This window comes from Miniopterus natalensis, chromosome 2 (assembly GCF_054644295.1).
Source record: "Miniopterus natalensis isolate mMinNat1 chromosome 2, mMinNat1.hap1, whole genome shotgun sequence".
NCBI classification, from domain to species: domain Eukaryota; kingdom Metazoa; phylum Chordata; class Mammalia; order Chiroptera; family Miniopteridae; genus Miniopterus; species Miniopterus natalensis.
This window is the reverse complement of record NC_142082.1, coordinates 23,656,291-23,677,900: the sequence shown is the minus strand read 5'-3', so window position 1 is coordinate 23,677,900 and position 21,610 is coordinate 23,656,291. Positions and strand designations below refer to the sequence as shown.

At 40.2% G+C, this 21,610-nt stretch overlaps 1 protein-coding gene across 4 annotated transcripts in view; it reads left to right on the top strand.

Moving 5' to 3' along the window:
- Positions 1 to 20,789, top strand: part of SLC20A2 (solute carrier family 20 member 2) — a 96,106-nt gene extending 75,317 nt beyond the window's left edge. For all 4 annotated transcript variants that reach the window (XM_087814194.1, XM_087814193.1, XM_016195602.2 and 1 more), the window contains 5 exons: positions 3,396 to 3,599; positions 4,691 to 5,282; positions 11,275 to 11,460; positions 12,530 to 12,614; positions 19,180 to 20,789. In XM_087814194.1, the coding sequence (XP_087670320.1) occupies positions 3,396 to 3,599; positions 4,691 to 5,282; positions 11,275 to 11,460; positions 12,530 to 12,614; positions 19,180 to 19,344 (1,232 nt within the window). In that variant the 3' untranslated portion in view covers positions 19,345 to 20,789. The remainder of the gene's footprint in view (positions 1 to 3,395; positions 3,600 to 4,690; positions 5,283 to 11,274; positions 11,461 to 12,529; positions 12,615 to 19,179) is intronic.
- The last annotated feature ends 821 nt before the right edge of the window (positions 20,790 to 21,610 follow it).

Below are 21,610 nucleotides of genomic sequence, written 5' to 3'. Positions count from 1 at the left end.
GTTGCAGGAGACAGACTGCAAAGGGGCAGGCAGGAACTTTGCAGGGACATGGAAGTGTATTCTGTCTTAATAAGATAGTGGTTATGGGGTATACTCACATGTCATAGGTCATCTACTTGAACATTTAAAATGTATGAATTTTATTGTATGTAGATTATGCCTTAGTAAAAACAGTTTTTAAAGAAAGAAGAAGAATATTGCTTGGAAAGCTGTAGGAGCTATTTTTCTGTCACTATCATAATAGCAACATAATTGAATTCCAAACCTTAAGGCCACATGTTTTCTCCAAATTCTCAAAAGAAAAGAAGTATTTACTTTTGGCCTCACAGTAGACCTTACAGTCACATTTCAATATGGATATATATCTGAATTTGAAAATCTGTATTTCAAAGAAGACCAAACAAATAAGACATACCATGTTCATAAATTGGAAGACTCAGTATAGTATAAAGATGTCAGTTCTTCTCAAATTGATCTACAGATTTAACATAATTTAAATAAAAATCCCAGCAGGATATTTTGTAGATTTAGACAAGCTGCTTTTAAATTTTATAATGAAAGGCAATGAAACTAGAAGAGCCAGAACATTTTTGAAAAAGAATAAAGTTGGAGGATTCATACTACTCGACTTTAAGACTCACTATAAAACTATTAGTGTGGTATTAGTGAACAGATGGACATCTAGATTAATAGAGCAGAACAGAGTCCAGAAATAGACATACACAAATATAACACATTGATTTTCATCAAAGTACAAAGGCAGTTCAATGAAGAAAGAATAGTCTTTCAACAAATGGTACTGGGACAACTGGGCAGCCATATGCCAAAAAAAGAACCTTGACCTAATCCTTACACCTTGTAAAAAATTAACTCAAAATGCATCATAGATCTAAATGTAAAATAGGAAACAATAAGACTCTTAGGGAAAAAGGTCAGGGAAATATTGTGTGACTGTGGATTAAGTTTTAAGATATGACACCAAAAACACGACTCATAAAAGAAGTTGGTAAATTGTACTTCATTAAATTAAAAACTATTGCTCTGTGAGAAACACTATTAAGAGAATGAAAAGACAAGCTGTAGAGAAAATGTTTGCAAATCCCCTGACAAAGGAGTTACATTCACAATACATAAATCTAAGAAAACAACTCAGTTAAAAAAAATGAGCAAAACATTTGAACAGACACTTCACCAAAAAAGATATATGAATGGCAAATAAGTCCATGAAAAGGTGCTCAACATCACTAGCCATCAGGGAACTGCAAGTTGAAATCACAATGAGATATTATTATATACCTATTTGAATGGCTTAATTAAAAAGAAAAAGACAGTGCTAAGTGCTGATGAGGATGAGGAGGGGCTGGAGCTCTCATACATTATGGTGCAGCCACTCAAGGAAATGGCTTGGTAGTTTCTTACAGGATTAAATATACACTTGCCCACTCCTAGATATTTACCTTGAAAATGAAAATTTACATTTACACAAAAGTCTAGATCTGAATGTTTATAGCAGGTTTATTTGTGATCATCCAAAACTAGACACAACCCAGATTATCCACAGAATGAATAAACTATGGTACATCCCTATGTTGAAATACTACTCAGCAACACAAAAGAATGGACTGTTGATACCTATAGGAACATGGATGAATCTCAAAGGCACTATGCCAAGTAAAAGGAGCCAGTTTCAGAAAATTAAATATCTTATGGCTTTATTTATATGACATCCTGAAAAAGGCAAAAATATAGGGACAGAGACAAGATCAGGGGTTGTCAAGGTTTAGCTCTGGGCAAAGGAGCTTTGGGGAGTAATGGACCCCTTCTCCATCCTGATCGTAATGAGGGTTACAGAAACCCAGACATGTATAAGAATCGGTTTGGTACACACATAGAAACCATTTACTGCATGTAAATTTAGAAACTAATAACAAAAAAATCCGTATTAATACATGCAACCTCAAAACTAAATAGTGAATCCAGTTGACTCTGGTTCTTCCTTTCCTGGGTAGCCAGCCACTCCTTGCTGTCTGCAGAGAATAAATACCACCTCCTCCACTCACACTGAGTACTAGCTTAAGATGTGCCCCCTTAAGCATACTGCTTGTTTGATTTAACTGCATGGGGGTGATAAACTAGACTTAAATGCTTTGATTTTTTTTTAAAGGTTTTTCCTAATAGCTGAACCCAAATGTCAAATGGGCCATAAAAGCTTTGCTTTCCGGCCTTAGACGGTAACGTCACAACAGGAAACGGACATTGCTCCCCATTCTGGCTTCCTAGGAGATTTTTTTTGTCAACGTCATACATTTTGATATTTCAGTTTATATTTCCTGTTCTGTTATTTTAAATATAGATTGGCAGTTAAGGGCCTGGACTGTAGAGCTAAACTGCCTGAATTTTACTACCTGTGAGACCTTGGCAAATGACTCAGTCTCTCTGTGCCTCAATCTGCTCATTAGTAAAATGCAGAAAATAATACCTGATTCATGTGTTAACAATCTTTGTTTTAATTATTATACAAGTATTATCTTCTCTCGTCTAGATTATAAGCAACTTGAAGTCAATAGATCTGTATGTACATTTCTTGTTCCCTGTAGTATGTAAAAGAAATTTAGTTTTAAAAAACCTATCTCTGTCTGACTAGGCAGATAGAGAGAAGAGAGATGATAGGGAGAGAGATTATGTGTGAATGTCTTCAGCAGAGGTGAGAGCTTAGAAATTTGCTCAGGAAATTCTGCAAGGGTAAGATCATTAAGTCAATAGCACCACATAACAGATTCGATTAAAAAGAGTGCTAGCGAGCTTTAAAGCGGCTTTTTAAAAATCCCCTGTTTCTTTTGAAAGTAAAGGATTTTTAAAAGTAAGTAGGACCTCTCTGGGTTTTGGGAGGAGGGGGGATGGCGGGTTGAGAAAAATGATTTGCTTGTTTCTTAAGATTTAGTGATCTGGAGAAATCTGAGACCAATAATTTATTGAACAAAAGAAAACCAAACAAACTATAACAATGTCTGCGAAGACAAAAAGGATAACATTTCAGTGATTCTGAGGTTGGTTTAAGAAAATAGAAGGCCAGTCTGGATGGTTAAAGAATTACAGAATGCTAGCCCTGTACAGGGACCCTGGGAATCAGTTCTAACCCGCTATGTTTTGCTGGTTTTTGATGAGATAATTCAGGCCCCACGCCCCCATCTTTTCCTCAATAGCTGAATTTTCTGGCCTAAGTGTCCCAGATAATTGGTTGAACTCTCTATTTAATTTTCTCTATCTAGCTGTAATGTTTTGTTTCATTTCCAAAATAAGCACTAAGGTATAAAGATAAATATTCATTTTTAGTATTTATTTTTCAATAACAAGAATTCTTCCAAAATTTTCAACTATGACTATATTTTCTTTAGGCAAATTACAAAAAGAAGGTGCTTTATCACGAGTCTCTGATGAAAGCCTCAATAAAATTCAGGAAACGGAGTCCCCAGTATTTAAAGAGCTCCCGGGTGTCAAGGCTAACGACGACAGCACCGTCCCTCTCACGGGGCCGGTTGGGGAGACATCTGTGGCCTCAGAAGGCACATCAGTGATCAACCACCCCCGGACTGCCTATGGTAAGACCCATTTGGAGCGCTTGGGTTTGGATGGTGGCGGGGAGCAGTTCCTCAGGGTAAGCAGCTGGACCTGCATGTGGGTGGTTAGGTTTCAGTGCACAAAAGTGTCCCCCAGTTTTAGGTTTTGAGAAAACCCAGGGACTCAAGAGGCCTCAGGAGACCAGCCCTTCAATCAGCAGAGCAGGATTACTCTTGCCCTGTGCCTTTCTTCCAATAACTATTTATAGTCTATCCGAGGCGCCAAGGGTGCGCACGTGGTGCTGCTGTGCGGCTCACTCAGCTGCATGCGCACATTTCCAGCTGCATGTGCGCATTTCCACGTTGCAGTTACCTAACTGCTCAAGGTTGGCTTACCCAGCTTAATCAGGATGCCTTCCTCGTGACAGACATAAAGAGGAAGCTAAAATTGGAACCAAGGCGGTCTCCCGCCATAGAGAAACCTCAGAAAACATCAAGACTGTTCCCGGTGTCCTTTTGTCCCATAACGTTTACAGACAATGGTGGGCGAGCCCCAGCCTCTGCCAGGCCTGTCGGGGAGCTGCCCGCCTCCCTGCAGGGTGGGGGCCTGGCACCCGCTCTCTGTAGGTGTGGTCTCAGATTTGGCCCAGAGGAAGCAAATTAATTTTGCCCCGCAGATCTGACACACTGCCTTTGACAGTCATGACTGGCCTTTTAACGAGCACCTAGAATATCTGTCTCACAGGGAGGCGGGTTTTGCCCCTTCTGTATGAAGTTTTCTAATGCAAGTTCCTTATAAGGATTCTCCTTTTATTGGTTACTAGAAACAGGAGAGGATGCTGTAGTAATTTCTGGGAGACACTTTTTAGGAGAACTTAAATAACAACATTTACAAATATCATATTATTAGTTTTACCCTTTTGTAGTTTGTTTCCAAGTTTTCTTTTTTATTTTAACCATATTACGTGTCCTTTAGAGTCAATTTAGAAAATAAGGCCTGTGGGAAAAATTTAAGTCGCCCATAATCCAGCCTTGCAGAGATTACCATCATGACGCGGTGGGGAGTATTTCCTTCCAGACACGATTTCCATGCAAAAGGCTAGAAAATAAGACTCTTTCCTCACCCGTTTCAGGAAGGGCACTTTCCATGACTCACGGCTCTACGAAATCGCCCATCTCCAACGGCACGTTCGGCTTTGACGGCCACACGAGGAGCGACGGCCACGTGTACCACACCGTTCACAAGGACTCGGGGCTCTACAAAGACTTGCTGCACAGGATCCACACGGACAGGGGCCCCGACGACAAGCCCGCCCCCGAGAACAACTACCGGTTCCTGCGGCGGAACAACAGCTACACCTGCTACACGGCGGCCATCTGCGGGATGCCCGTCCACTCCACTTTCAAAGCTGCTGACTCGTCACCTGCCCCCGAGGACAGCGAAAAGCTGGTGGGTGACACCGTGTCCTATTCTAAAAAGAGACTTCGCTATGACAGCTACTCAAGCTACTGCAATGCAGTAGCCGAAGCTGAGATAGAGGCGGAGGAGGGAGGCGTGGAAATGAAGCTGGCGTCGGAGCTGGCAGATGCCAGCCGGCCTCGAGAGGACCCTGTGGAAGAAGAAAAGGAAGAGAAAGACACGTCCGAGGTCCACCTCCTCTTCCATTTCCTGCAAGTGCTGACTGCCTGTTTTGGATCCTTTGCACACGGTGGCAATGATGTGAGGTGAGGACATTCACTGTTCCGGGTGCCAGGATACAGCAGCGAACAACACAGACAAAAACCCGTCAGTCACGGCGGGGTGGGGCACAGAGAGCAAACAGTGAAATGAAGTAGCACGTGTACTGCGCTAGGCAGTGATGAATGTTAAAGGGAAAAGTCAGCTGGAAAGGGGATTGGAGCTGCTGGGATGGCAGTGTTGGAGAGGCTGCTCAGGGAAAGGCTCACTAGTGATATCTGAAAGGGTGAAGAGAGCCAGCCATGTGAGCATCTGCAGGAAGAGCATTTCAAGAAGAGGGAACAGCAGGTGCAAAGGCCTGAGGCAGGAATATGCCTGGTGTATCCTAGGAAGAGCAAGGAGGCCACAGAGGGAGAATGTAGACTGTAAGGTTAGCAGATCATGGAGTCCTGGAATATGTAGGAAATATGTAGGAATATATAGAACCTCTACTCCTTTTTTACTAGCTAGGTAGCTAGTGATAAGTCACTCGATTTTCTGAAAGCCTCAGTATCCCAATCTGTAAAATGGAAGTAAAACTAGTACCAACCTCATGGGGTTTTCATGAGGATTAAGTGAGATGCTTTATATAACATGCTTAGGACGGTGCTCCTCCCATAATCAGTATCTATACATTTTCACTATTCCTATTATTATAACTATTATGCAGGGCTAATGTTTCTGTCCAAATCAGGCAAAGATGCTATTGTTGCTTTTTTTTTAAAATTTAATCCTGACCCCAGGATATGTTTATTGATTTTAGAGAGGAAGGAAGGGGGGGAGAGAGAGAGAGAGAGAGAGAAACATCGACTGGTTGCCTCCAGGACGCGCCTCTACCGGGGATCAAACCAGCAACTTTTCAGTGCAGGGGACAGCGCTCGAACCAACGGAGCCACCTGGCCAGGGCCTGTTGTTGCATTTTTATTGCCCAGTTATATGACTCTCCACTTCACAGCCATGGGTTCTATACACTGCCTGCCCACATGAAACTGCATTTCTGTTCTTTTTTAAAAAAAGTCTCTGTCAGGCGAGGCCTCAGTGCCGAACCATTTGTAACTTATTCTCATTCTTCTCAAAACGGCTCTTTGAGGTCATCAGTGGTATTGGTCAGGTGGGGAATCGGAACCTCAGAAACGTGATGATGCTTGCCCAGGATAGCACAGCTAGAGAGGAGCAGACTTGAGAGCCCTGGGTTCTTTGTGACTCTCAGCCCACACTCTGTCTAGAGTGTAGCCTGGGGTGGGAGGAGGAGACTGGAGCTTCAGAAGCCGTTAAAAGCCTGTGTGTAGTTCTGTGTGTAAGGAACTTGGAAGTTGTCACTCTATCCTAAAAACAAGTAAAAAACTGAACAGACTGAAAATTCAACAACTCTTTTTGTATCCAGAAGAGAGAGGAAGACACAGAGCAAACCACTGCCCCCAAGATTGGAGATACAGTCAAACACAGGGAGTCAGAGAGGAGAGGCTCAAGAGTGGAAGCTGCTGTGGGAACCAGTGCCCAGTGGGAAAATCTGAACTGTAGTGATGAATTCCTACAGGCTCAGTGGGGACAAGTCTGAGAGTTAAAGACTCCAGAGGGATCCAGTGGTAGAAACAGTTAAACAAAGAAGTATAATGGATACACTAAGAAAGGAGAGGAAATAGAATCATATCAAATGCTCGGTTAAGACAAAATAGAACAAAGAACAAGGGCAACAAATAGAAAAGAGTAACAAATATGATAGATATTAATCCAACTATGTCAAAATCACTTTGAATGTCAGACATCTATCTATGTGTACCAGTTGAAAGACAGATTGTCAGACTGGATCAAAAAACAAGACCCAACTATATGTTGTCTATAAGAAACCCACTTTAAATATGAAGATACATACAGGTTGAAAGTAAATGGAAGGAGGAAAATATATCATGCTGACACTAATCAAAAGAAAGCAGAAGTAGCTAACTATTAATTTCAGACAGAGCAGACATGGACAGATTCAGCAGGCAGAAAATCAGTAAGGATTTGAACTCAGCATAGTTGAACTCAGTCAAGTTTAACTCAGCAACACCATCAGTCAATTATATATCATTTACATTTATAGACTTCAGCAACAGGAGAATTCACATTCTCAAGCTCACATAAAACATTTAACAAAATAAGCCTCATTCTGGACCATGAAATGCACCTAAATACATTTAAAAAAAAAAAAAATAGAACTAATACAATGCCTGCTCTGTGACCACAATGAAATTAAGCTAGAAATCAATAAAAGAAAGATAACTGGGAAATCCCCAAATATGTGGAGATTATACACCACACTTGTAAATGACACATGGATCAAAAAAGAAACATCAAGAGAAATTTCTAAATATTTTAAACTAAATGAAAATAATACACCAATATTTGTGGGATACAGTGAAACATGCCAAAGAGGGAAATATATAGCATTGAATAAATATATTAGGAAAGAACCAAAAAGAAATCAATAATCTAAATATTCATCCCAGGAAAGTAGGGGGGAAAAAGAACAAATCAAATCCAAAGTAAGAAGAAGAAAAATTACAACTGGATCAGAAGTCAATTAAATTGAAATTAGGAAACCAACAGAGAAAATCCATGAAATGAAAAGCTGTGTTTTTTAAAAAAGATCAATAAAGCTGATAAGCTTCTAGCCAGGCTAAATGAGAAAAAAAGAGAGAACACAAGTTACTAATATCAGAAATGAAAGAAGAGACATCATTGTAGATCTTATAGACATTAAAAAGATAAAGCAGTACTATCAACAACTCCATGACCACAAATTTGATGACTTAGATGAAATTGGACCAATTTCTTGACCGAAGCAATCTGCCAAAACTCACACAAGAGGAAACAAACTATCTGAGTAGGCCTGTATCTATTAAAGAAATCGAATCAGTAATTAATAATCTTCCAAAACAGAAAGAAACAGGCCCAGATGGGCTCACTGATGAATTCTACCAATAGTTAAGAAATTTATTATACCAGTTCCCTATGATTTTGTTCAGAGGAAAGAAATAGAGGGAATACTTCTTAACTCATTGTAGGAGGCCAGTACTTCCCAATTACCAAAACCAGACAAAGACATTATAAGAAAAGAAAACTACAGACCAATATCTCTCATGCACATAGATATAAAAATCTTCAACAAAGTATTAGGAAGCTGAATCCAACAATGTATAAAAATAATTACATACCACAACCAGGTGAAACTTATCACAGGTTTGCAAGGCTGGTTCAACATTCAAAATTCAATTAATGTAATCCATCAAATTTTTAAAACAGAAAAATCACAATATCATATCAATAGATCCAGAAAAAGCATTTAGCAAAATCTACCACCTATTTTTGATTTTTTAAAAAAAGACTTCAGTAAAGTAGGAATAGAGGGGAACTTCTTCAACTTGGTAAAGAATATCTCCAAAAAACCTGAAACTAACCTCATATTTAATGATGAGAAATAGCTTTCCCACTAAGATCAGGAGCAAGGCACGGATCCTGTCATCACTCCTTTTCAACACCATCCTGAAGTTCTAGCTAATGCAGTAGGACAAGAAAAGGAAATAAAAGGTATACTGAAAGGGAAGGAAGAAAGAAAACTTTGTTCGCAGATGACATGGTTGTCTATGCAGAAAATTTGAAAGAATCAGCAAACACTTCTGGAACTAATAGCAATTATAGCAAGATTGCAGGATATAAGGTTAATATACAAAAATCATTCGCTTTCACACATACCAACAATGAACAGATGGAATTTGAAATTTAAAACACAATACTGCTTTTCAGCTGAACTGCCATCTTCCAGTAATTTGCCAAAGTGACTAACTCAGAGAGAAAGAGGAGAGGCATCTGCTATGTGTTCTCTAGACCTTTCAGAAAACATGGAGTTGTATGGCCACCCACATACATGTGAATCTACAAGAAGGATGATACTGTAGACATCAAGGGAATGGTCACTGTTCAAAAAGGCATGCCCCACAAATGTTACCATGGCAAAACTGGAAGAGTCTGCAGTGTCACCCAGCATGCAGTGGGCATTGTTGTAAACAAACAACGGCAAGATTCTTGTCAAGAGAATAATGTCTGTATGAAGCATATTAAGCACTCTAAGAGCCAAGATAGCTTCCTGAACTGTGTGAAGGAAAATGATCAGATAAAGAAGGAAGCCAAAGAGAAAGGTAGTTGGATTCAACTGAAGGGTCAGCTTGCTTCACCCAGAGGAGCACACTTTGTGAGAAGGGAAAGGAGCCTGAGCTCCTGGAACCCATTCCCTATGAATTCATGGCATAAGTGTAAAATAAAACAAAACAAAACAAAAAGCTCTGTACTGATAAAAATGTTTCTCTTAATTGAGTAGAAGTTTGGCATCCCTTCTTTCAAAAATATATGTAAAGAAAACTTTGTGTCCTGAAAAAAATAAATATACTATACTATTTACATTTGCATCCCCCAAAATGAAATACTTAGGTATAAATCTAACAAAATACGTAAAGATCTATATGTGGAAAACTACAAAATTGATTAATGAAGTCAAAGAAGAATTAAATAAAAGGAGAGATTTTTCATGTTCAAGGACAGGAAGATTCAATATTGTCAAGATGTCAGTTCTTCCTATCTTGGGGATGTTGATAACGAGGGAGGCTATGTGTGTGGGGGCAGGGATTTTGTGGGAAATCTGTACCTTCCCTTCAGTTTCATTGCTCTAAAGGAATGAGGTCTTAGTTATAAATTAAAAAAAAAAGAAGCTGTAGCATCTCCCCAAAAAGTCAGTGTGTGGCTGCCAAGGGCCTGAGTGATAATAGCGGGTTTTGGGGAAATGACGTGAGTGCCTGAGTGAGTCCTGAGCTCATGTCTCAATCTTGCCTCCTGCTTGTGACAGGACTTTAGTGTCAGTTTCTTCATCAGTAAAATGGGAGTGACAATACCTAGTTTGCAGGGTGGATGTGAGAACTAGTGATTAGCAATGTTTGTGATCCCACAGTGTGGGACCTGACACCGCTGCCCAAAACTGAAGCTGATCTTAGTAGCAGTGCTGGCAGTGAAAATGGACCGGGGGGGGGGGGGGGGGGGAAGAATTTGATTTTTGTGTCTACTTCTTGTGATTTTTCAGTACTTCTAAAAAATTAATAAATCACGTGCCTATTAAGATGGCTACTATAAAAGAAAACAGAAAATAGCAAGTGTTGGCAAGGATGTGGAGAAACTGGAACTCCTGTGCACTGTTAGTGGAATGCAAAATGGTACAACCACTATGGAAAATAGTCTGGAGTTTCCTGAAAAAATTAAAAATAGAACTACCTTATGATCCAGCAATCCTACTTCTGGTTATTTACCCCAAATAATTGAAAGGAGTCTCAAAGAGATATTTGTACACCCATGTTCACTGCAACATTATTCACAATAGCCAAGAGGTGGAAGCAACACAAAACACCCATCAATGGATGAACTTATAAAGAAGATGTGGTATATGCATACAGTGGACTATTCAGCCTTCAAAAAGGAAGGAAATTCTAACTCATGCTACAACGTGGATGAATCTCGAGGACATTATGCTATGTGAAATAAGCCAGTCTCAGAAGACAGATACTGTATAACTCCACTTATACGAGGTACCTAGAGTAGTCAAATTCATAGAGACAGAAAGTGAAATGGTGGTTACGAGGGGCTGGGAGCAGGGGGCAAAGGGAATAATTGTTTAATAGCTATAGAGTTTTAGATTTGCAGGATGAAAAAGTTCTTAAGATCTGTTTCACAACAATGTGAATATACTCAACACTACTGAACTGTGCACTTAAAAATAGCTAAAATGGTAAATTTTCTTATTTTTTACCACAACAAAAAAATTAATAAATCATTTTTATCACCACTAGACTATATATAAGCAAGCCATAAATACAGTAAGAAGGGCTATTCTCAAGACTGAGAAGTCACTGCAGGTTGCGTACAGTGCTGTTTGTCCGTACAATGTTCGTATAATTCATCTGTTTTTTATTCTCCCAGCAATGCCATTGGTCCCCTGGTAGCCTTGTGGCTGATTTATGAACAAGGTGCAGTCCTCCAAGAAGCAGCTACTCCCATCTGGCTGCTGTTTTATGGAGGAGTTGGAATTTGCACAGGGCTTTGGGTGTGGGGAAGACGAGTGATCCAGACCATGGGGAGAGACCTCACTCCAATCACACCATCCAGGTAAGCCAGGGGCACAGGCTGGTGGGCAGGGCTGGCCCTTTGAGGCCTGTGCAGAGTTGGTATGTCTGAAAGTCCTCTTGTGCTGCTTTTGCGCCCCGACCCCGTCCCCCTCAGCACAGACACTGTGCAGCTGGGAGTTGCAGTGAGCAGGGCGTAGAGGGTAAGCAAACCCTACCTTTGCTGTCCACCCATCACCGCCCTCCCGCAGGCGCTCTTGAGGCCCCATCCCCAGTGGCACTGAGATGAGGGGCTGCAAACCACACCCATGGTCCAGGGCCTGCTTTTCCCCCAATTCTCCACCACACCAGCTCCACCTAGTGGACGCAAGCAGCTCTCACCTGCCGCCCTTCTGAGGTTACTTTGTGTCCTGTCCCCCTGCCAACCTCAGCCCTCTGAGGTGGTGGGGTCCGGAGACTCGGGGTTTTCTCTGTAGTCCTGTTGTCCTTTTCGCTAACCTTTAGCTGGAGTAGGGGTTAAATAACAAACTCACAGGAGAACTTTAGAAGGATACAACTAAAATTTGGAACTACCTATTGTAAGAAATCTTTTCCCTCTTGAAATTAATTTTAATGATTCTTTTATAAGAATGACTTCAAGAAAAATTAATGATCTTGAGAAAAATACACTTTTTTGGTAATAAGTACACATTTAAAAAATTTATCTTATTGTTGAAAGTTTTACAGACGTACCCCTTTTCCCCCCTCTTTGACTCCCTCATAAGTACACATTTTAAAAATGAAAGTATATAGCTTTTCGTGCTCCACTTTAGAAATGACTAAGTGGTCATTTTTTTACACAGCAGGAATTTCTGACCCAGTTACTACAGGGTGTGGGTTTTCAAAACACCAGAAAAACAAGACTGTTTGGGGCTGTAAACAGTGTAACGCGGGGCCTTAGTGTGAATCGTTGCCATTGTACAGCAGTTTCTAGCTCTATTAATGTCATCTGGCCCAGTCAGGAGTCCACAGTCGATTCAAAGAATGTTCTGGTGAGACTTTGGCGCCCCTGGGGTGTCAGTGAGGCGGATACAAAGAGCGCCTGTGATGTGTCTCCTCTCTCCCTCCCACAGCGGCTTCACCATTGAACTGGCCTCAGCGTTCACAGTGGTGATCGCCTCCAATGTGGGGCTTCCTGTCAGCACCACTCACTGCAAGGTAGGCCCCCGCCAGCACCCCCTTTCTTCAGGCTGCTGGGATCTGAGAAAAGCTGGTTGTCCTTTATATATTGTTGTTTGTGAAAAAAGTCGTCAGGGCTTGCTGGGTGCACTCGAGCATTGTTGGATGTGGGGCGTTTGCTTTTCTCAGACTGTCTCTCTCGACCTCTCCTGCTCAGCAGTGTGACACCTCTGGTCGTGCAGACTGCCTTTCAATGCATGCCTGGCAAGAGCTTTTCTCCTTCGATGTGTGCTTCACACTTTCCATCTGTCCTGTTTCTCTCTCGTTTCCACGGTGGATTTTGCATTGAAGTCATGTGTGCGCTAACCATATTTGTAGGCTCAAAGGGGACAGGCCACTCAGTTCTAACCCATTGCAGGGGACTGGGAGTTGACAGTGGAACTAGAGATAAGCAGAAGTCATCTCAATGGAATTGTAAGACATAGTTGTTTCAGTTCTTTTTCCTTCTATGATGGTCAAAGTGACTGCATTTCCTTAGAAATTCCAGATGAGGGGTCGTGCTTAATATTGCTCGCTGCCAATGCTTTAAAACTCAGGGCTGTGCGAGAGGAAATTCCTTGCTATAGGGGTGGGATGTTGGAGCTATAAGGAGCCTTAAAGAGTCATGAAGAGGAGATGGGCTCCGTGAGTTTTGGGGAGTTATCCGAGGTCACTCAGGGTGAAGCCAGGACTAGAGCCCAGGTCTGATAACCCAGGTCTGGAAAATTCTAGAACAGCTTTAATGGGCACCCTGTAAACAAAAATAGTCCCTAAATTCTACAAAGCAAAAGTCACCTCCAGACTTTTCCTAGGTTTGCTTGTATCATTCAAGAAAAATGGATTTGTACCTGCTGTGTGTGAGGTACTGTTCTACATTTACACACAATTTAAAAACTCCAACCATTGTGCTTATGAACAAATGTGAATGGCGTGGTGCTTCAACTATTAAGGCCAGGCAGTGTTCATGGGACTCTTTTTTAGTGGGCCAGCTGACAAAACTAGAGCCCTACATGGAGAATCAGCCTTATGGGAGAGGGTTTGTGTTTTCTTGTTTCTTCTTTTTTTTTTTTGCTACAGAATATAAAATAACTTCAATTTCCACACACTTTCGTTGTAAAAATTACTTCCACTTACTGAGTATATACAGAGTGCCAGGCACTGTGTTTAGTGCTCTAAACAGGGGTGGGCAAAAGTAGGTTAAATTATCAGCCATCATTACCTAAAAGATAAATCATAAAGATGCAAAAGAATAACTACTACTACTACTAAGACAAGTAATATAAACAAATCATACAGTAATTACTAAATAAATAATAATACAACAATAAACACTGTGTTGCACATACAACTGTAAACCTACTTTTGCGCACCCCTGTATGTACAAAGTACGTCATTTAATCCCCACAGCAGCCCTTCGAAATTGCTACTGGTATGCCCAATTTACAGATAAGGAAACCAAGGCTTCCAGAGTTAAGTCACTTTCCCAAGGTCATACATTTACCATGCGATAGAAGCATTCAGACCTTCACCTCATGCTCTGGACCTTCTAATCGTAATCATAATCATCATAATCCTGGTCACCAACCACAAGTAAGGGGCGTGGGGCAGGCGCTCTCTGCTGGGCACTGTTTTAAGTGCACTGAATAACTGACTTGTTTAACCCTCCGCCAAACCTTCTGAGGGTATAGTGCCAATGCTACCCAGTTTTACCAATGAGGACACTGACACGTAGAAGGGTTACCTCACTTGTCCTGACACAACTGGCGAGTGGCCTGCTGAGGTCCAACCTGCGCAGTGGGGCCCAGAGTCCTGCTCCCCAGCCCTCCATGCACATGCCTCTCAAGTCCAAAGAAGGCAGGCAGGAAAAGGAAGGTGGTGCGCTCCTGCCGTTCTACCATTGTTATTTTTCTAATTTTGGTTATTTAAAAATTACAAGAGAGCGCATGTTCACTGAAATATGTCAGACAATACTGTATGGGATGAAAGGCGATCATCTTCCCCCTTACTCCAGCTCAGCTTCAACTCACTGTGGTGTGTGGGAGCCTAGACGAAATGATGTTAAATATATTCATTCCTTCCCAAGGAAGTAGGGGTTAAATTTTTCTGTAGGTATAAATAGTCTTTTGGGGCTGCTTGAAAATAAGCATTACCCTCTTTTTAATGATTAACCCTGCACTTGAGCAAGCCTAGTGAAGGCCAACTTTTTCACACCAGGTTAAAGATCTCTGGAAAAAACAACACAAGTTTGTTTTTTCTAGGTTATTATTGTTTTTTACCAAACTGTATTTGTAAGCTAACCTATACTGATGCATAGAGTGAAGTGTTATGGCTGAAACTACTAATCTTGCTAATTTAACACTAAATTCTATAATACAGCATATGAAATAGATGAAAAGTATAAAATGCCTATAAAAACTACATTCTTATATGGTCAACTTTAAATGCTATTTCCCCAATATTTATATTTATACTATAATAAGGAGGCGCTACTAAGGGATTTATATCCAGTTTGTACAGGACATTAGTGAATAAATGTGTGTTAGCATTACCCTAAAATAGCTAGACAAATTTTATGATAGGTATTGTTTCCTTAGAGCTGTTGATTAGTGTTAGAATAGCTTGTTGGCACTTGTGTTAAAACAAGTCTCCTTAACATGGGACCACAGTGGATGTCATCCATCAAATAGACTTGAGGCAGAGCTCAACTTGGAATCTAGTCAGTTTGTCCAGTGTCATTGATCATGGACTTCTGGACAAAGCCCAGAGCTAGTTATTGCAATAGCTGAAGGCCAGAGTCCTGGCTCTCAAGAACTCGCAGGAGACAGAGACACTCATCAAGGGCCATAGTAGGAGTGCCAAGAAGAGTTCACAGTTGCCATCCCCGCATTATACTTGTTCTGTTACATCACGTTTTCTTTTGCTTGCAATGGTCCCCAAATGGCAAGTATGGGATGAAATATGAGAGACGTGGGGTGGAGTAAGAATGAGGCCCTCTGTGAGCGAAGCTGTGAGCCTGGGAACATTCAAAGGGTGTCGATACCCACATAAAACCCTAACAATCCCGTCGGGTTTCCCGGAATAATCCGACCCTGTTGGATTTTTTCTACTCTCTGCATCATCTCCCATCTACTTTTTTGGTGTTTTGCTTAGCGTCACCTCCATTAGAAGGTGGTGGGCAAAAGTTAGGAACTTGGCAGGAAAAAAAGGAAACTATTGTGTAAAATGAGCTTTTTAATTTATCTGGGTAGGTTTCATTTATTCCTGTTTCCCTCTCAGCGTACCAGTATTTAATACAGACAGGCCTTTGTGGGCTCTGTAATAGGAATTCAGAGTGGTGGTATCCAATTGTTTTAACTCATATTCGGGGGGCTTGGGATTCTTCTTTTTTGGGAATTCCCCACATTGTTCATCTCTGTTGATGACATAGATGATTACTTAACTAGCCTTTGGATTTGGGACAGCTTATAGGAAGCACTACTGATTTTAAAATTTAGGATTATAATTTCTAATTTAATTTTCTAATTCTTGCTCTCTGGTTCCCCTACTTCTCAGTAATTCAATTGCTGTTAGTGCCTGATGGTGGCCTTATGCTGGAAACACACTCAGCTTCCTAAGAGGGAAGTTAGAACACAGGAAATACCTGTGTGTGAGACACTGTGTTAGTGGATGGGAAAACTAGATTTTGTAAAGATGTCAGTTCTCCTCAAATACAACCCCAACCAAATTTTTCTTACAACTTTACAAAGTGAATCTAAAGTTAATTTGGTAAGTTAAATTAGCAAGAACATAAAAAACAAACAAAAACAATGACAAGGAGGGACTGACCTTGCCAGATAGAAAGTATATTATAAGGAAATAAGAGGAAAAAATAGATGGAGGTGAGGGGATAAGGAATTGAGTTAATGGGGATGGAGTTTGGGAAGATGAAAAAGCTCTGGAGATGATGGTGAGAATGGTTGCAAAACAATGTGAATATACTTTATGCCACTAAATTGTACAACTTAAAAATGGTTAAAGTGATAAATTTTATGTTATGTATATTTTACCACAATAACAGGAAAAACTTAGATACTTATATAAAAACAGTAGATAGGCGAGAGAGAGAACCTATTATATAGGAGCATATAGTTTGAGGAAGGGAAAATTTAACCAATTAGGGATGTTAGCTGGCTGTCAATCTAGAAGAACAAAATTAGACCCACAACTCTCAAAATATATGAACATGTATCTGATGGCTTAAATAACATTTTTAAATATTTTAAAATTTAGAATAATATATAACGTGATTTTAGAGAATTTAGAAATAGAATTAAATATCAAATATTCAAGCTAAGGATAAATCACAGAAGAAAAGTGCAGCATATTTTATTGCATGAAGTTAGAAACTTGAAAATGAAACAAAGCAAAATACTGGGTTGGGAAAATATTTGCATTAAATATCACAGTTGTTATTCAATAAAGACCACACATAAATAAATAAGGGACACATTTAGATTCCAATATGTAAAAGGGCAAAATACATGAAAAGACCATTTTTTTGTATGTAAAAACTAGAGGAAGTAAAACTGGACAAATAAAAAGTTCAGCCTTAGTCATAATTAAAGATATGCAAATTATAACAACAGTAGCACATTTTTGTTGATTGGTTAGCAAAAAAGAACAATTTACAGGATTGTTGTGGAGTGCTGAAGTTCACAGATTATGGGCGACCTTGTATATTTATAAAACTATTTGGCAGTACGTATTGAGGTCCTAGATGCATTAGGAGACAAAGAGGCCTTCCTCAAAGTAACATTCCATTTGATGCGTGGGAAGCTGTTGGTAAATCACCATTTTGCAACCATCATAATAAAGATCGGATTGCTAAAACTTTAGCAGAGGGGGGAGGAGAGGGAAGTTGATGAGGAGCAGGATATTTTAATGGTATGAAATATTTCTTTATAGATTGTGGCAAAATGTTAAAAATTGGTGAATTATTTAGTAAGGATGGTGGGAGTCCTTTGAGCTTTTCTCTAAGTTTCAGATTATTTCAAGGTGTTTCTAAAATGCCCTGTTGGACAAATAATCCATTTCAGGGAATATTATTTTTTTAAAGCCTAAATATAAGTTATATGAGTGAATGTGTTAATCATAAAACTATTTCTAATAGGGAAAAATTGGGAGCAAACTGGAAATGGTTAAATAAATTGAGGCGCATCCACCTAAAGCATGTACCATTTTACATGATTATTGTAAAGGCTGTGAGTACTATGGGAAGATGCTTATGATGTTAATGTACTAGAAAGGAATGTATAAATATGACAGTAGTTGCATTCTCAGTAATTGCTCATCCCTCCTATTACATAAACTTGCTCTAATATTATTACCTTTACGCTTAAAAAAATGTAAGAAAGGAAGAGGGCATAGATAAAATAGAAACTTCAGTGAGTCCTTACTGAGGTGCCTGGAGAGGGATGCTCTGGGGAGAGGGTCAATAACAAGAATTTAATCTCAGAAGCTAGTGTTTGTGGATTTGATGGCTTGAGTTGACAAAATGTCACATTAACTGCCTTTAAAGATGCAGCTGTTTTTGGCATTCTGGTTGCTTCCATATACAATTTAAAGTGCTAGATTTTATTTTTTGTTATTTGAATGTCACTGGCCACTGCCGGTTTTGAAGTATTTGAGGGTCAGCAGAGACAAGCCTATTTCATGGAGATCTTTAAGGGCACCCTGTTATATACTCCCTGAGCTTCCCCAGGGCCTGAGCGAGGCATGAGATAGTAAAGGGAATGTACTTTCTCAGGATTTTTAGGGTACTTAGTGTCTTTTTTTTCCTTTTTAGATTTTCAACAGATCATAAAATGAACTGCGAGTATTTAGAAAAATATTTGTATCAGTATTGATCTCATTTTCAAGTATCTCTGTCATGCCTCTGTGAGGCCTGATTGACAGTTTAGATCCAATAACATTTATGCTCCATTTTATTTTTTAAAATTAGCTGAAGTGCAAGGACTGCAAGGAGTTTGAGATAATGGAGAAAAACAGTTTAACGTCAAGAGGCCTGAGTTCTAGTCCTCAGTCTGCTGTGATCTACATTATCTACTGGTGCCCCTGAACCCTCCAGGGGCTGTTTGATCCTCTGGAACATAAGCTATGTGGTCACATATTCAAAGGTCTTCTCCAGCTCCAACATTTTATGATGCTGTTACTCTAAGAGAAGGATACATCATTGCCATTTCATTATGTAATTAAAGAAGGTTCACATACTATAGTAAGCAATATCCTACATGGGGAGTATTTAAAACAGGGGCATTCATAGTTTATAAGGTACAGAAGCATAGGAAACATTTAATTGGCTAAAAGTTCCACTCAAATAGAGCAGAATATATAGGTGGAAAATTGCATCAGATCTGTATACTGAATAATCCTAACACAATTACACCTAAAATCTAAACTGTTTTAGAAGCTTTTAGCAAATTTAGGGGAGAGAATTGGTAATCTTATAATTTATTTGAGATTAGCTAGTTTACATTGGTTGAATTTGTGGGCTTCCTTTAACTTGAAAATGTTTCTGCTCCTACAGGTGGGCTCTGTGGTGGCTGTGGGCTGGATCCGCTCCCGGAAGGCCGTGGACTGGCACCTCTTCCGGAACATCTTTCTGGCGTGGTTTGTGACTGTCCCTGTGGCTGGACTGTTCAGTGCTGCTGTCATGGCTCTCCTCATGTACGGGATCCTTCCATATGTGTGATTTCTCTTCTTCCAACCAGCAAACAAGGGAGAGTCTGGCATGGGGATGCATGGGAGGTGTGTGCCCACATTTCACACACGTACATGCATCCTGCCCATGCACCGGCTGTCTCCCAACCAGCCTCTCCATGCACCTTCAGATGGTTCCAAACCACACTGTTCACCTAGGTGGTAGAGTCATCTTCCAGAGCTAACTTAACTACTGTACATAATAAGTGCATTAAGCTGGTATTGTGGTGATATAACGTGGTGCAGTTACTTATATATTAAATATATATTGTATACATAGAATAGGTAGCATTATTTCAAATATATTCAAAACGGGAGTGGAGATAATTGCCTAGATTCAATATTCAGCAAATCTTTGTACATAGTGATTTCAGTGGCAAATTCTGAAAACCTTTTAAAAGGAAAATGTAGATTGGAAAATGCTGTTTTTCCCATTTAATATACTGTAAGATAGCTGAGATACAGGATGTGTGATACAAATTTGGGAAGGTGTACGAATGTCAGAGTGCTATTGAATAATACTGGAACAGGAGTTCCCAAGTGCTTTCACTGAAGAGTTTGTTCATATACTGTGTATTGATTATGTAATATATCATAATTGCTTCTGTAAATACTTAAAACTGTAATTTTTTAATGGTGTGCGCTTCCTAGCTTTTTTGATCAGAGAATTTTTGGAAAGTACCAAAGAAGCAGGGGAATAGTTTGCCAGTATTATATTTTCATATTGTTTGTCTCCCCTCCTTATAACCCTACCATTAACCTGGGATGTGGCAAGACTGCTGTGCTCTGGCCTGCCCAGAGCAGTGTGCGCAGTGAGGCACCAGCCCCAATCCTGTGCTCGTCCCACTCCCGCTTCCGCATCCCACCCACCCCCACCACTGCCACCACATGCCAGATATTGGTCAGCCCTGCAGTGGCCCTTTCATTATCGTCAGTGTAGAGAATGTACAGAGGATGTGTACTCAAGCACTACATGTCAAATCCAGTTTTAATTTTCACTCCTATTCTCCCCTGCAGCCGGAAGGAAGGAATTCTTGTCTCACACATTGAGGCAAGTACTCTGACATTCTGGAAATTCAGGAGGGGGGGGTTGAAATATCAGACTATACACTGGATTTGAGAATTCCCTTGAGGCCTTCACTAAGCTGAACATCCTGATGCTCTACTGTAGTCCCATTGGATTTTTTTTTTTTTGATAGCGGGAGGAAGTATGACTAATGTTAGAGCCTGAAACTATGGAAATGCTGCTAAAATTTTTATATTTACAGACATTTTCTCGGTACTTCATTGTGATTTTTCATTAATCAATCATATTAAATTTATAATAAAAAATGCCCCTCAAAAGTCTGCCTCTGAAGTTCTTTTCTAAATACCTATATAATGATTTTTGTCTAGAGTTTCCACAAAAATAAAAGCTATATAATTTGGTTACTTGAATTTTTCAAATACTCTTTTCCCCTTATTTTACTACTATTACATGTTTGTGCAGAAAATACATGAGCAAGAAAGGAAAGAATGACCCACACAGCTCAGCATCCCGAAATCCCCACTGTTAACATATACAGTGATCCTTCAGTAATGAACTATCTGATGAAAGGATTTGTCACTCTACAGTTGGCCAGATTTCAGGGCAAAGGAACTAGCAGGAAAATGCACATCCTTTCTTCTTGGCTTAAGCATCCAAAAACAAAACAAAAACACACCTACTTGGAGCTTCTGAAAGAATCTCCTTCAGCCTCTGCAGGAGTCACAAGCTCTAGTTCCTTCCCAAGCCAGGAAGATGAGAGAGATGGGGAAAACTGGCCAGGTGTTAAACATTCTTCATCTCCACAAAGAAATGTGCCCTTTCCAGTGTTCAAAATGGCATTTTAGGCCTTTTATTTGTTCACTTATGATAAAACCATAGATTCAAGAAGTAGTTCAATTTCCTTCTACATTTATAAGAAAAATAACAGCACAATGACACAGTGGCAGTTTTTGCAAGCTGCATCGTGGGAGAAGGGCTGCCACCTCAGCCCGGCACAGCCCCAGTAGCCAGGGTGGCAGAGGCCCAGGCCGGGGAAGCAAAGTGGGATAAAGGTCACACCAGCACCTAGTCTTCGAATGACTAAGCACCTAACCATGTCACTGGCAATGTGCAGAGAAGCCTTGCCCACTGCACCCCTTCCTATCCTCCCTGTTATCTGAAAGAGATGGCCTCCCCCCTTCCCCTTCCCATGAGGGCAGGGAGGTAAGCTCAAGCAGAGGATGGGTCACCT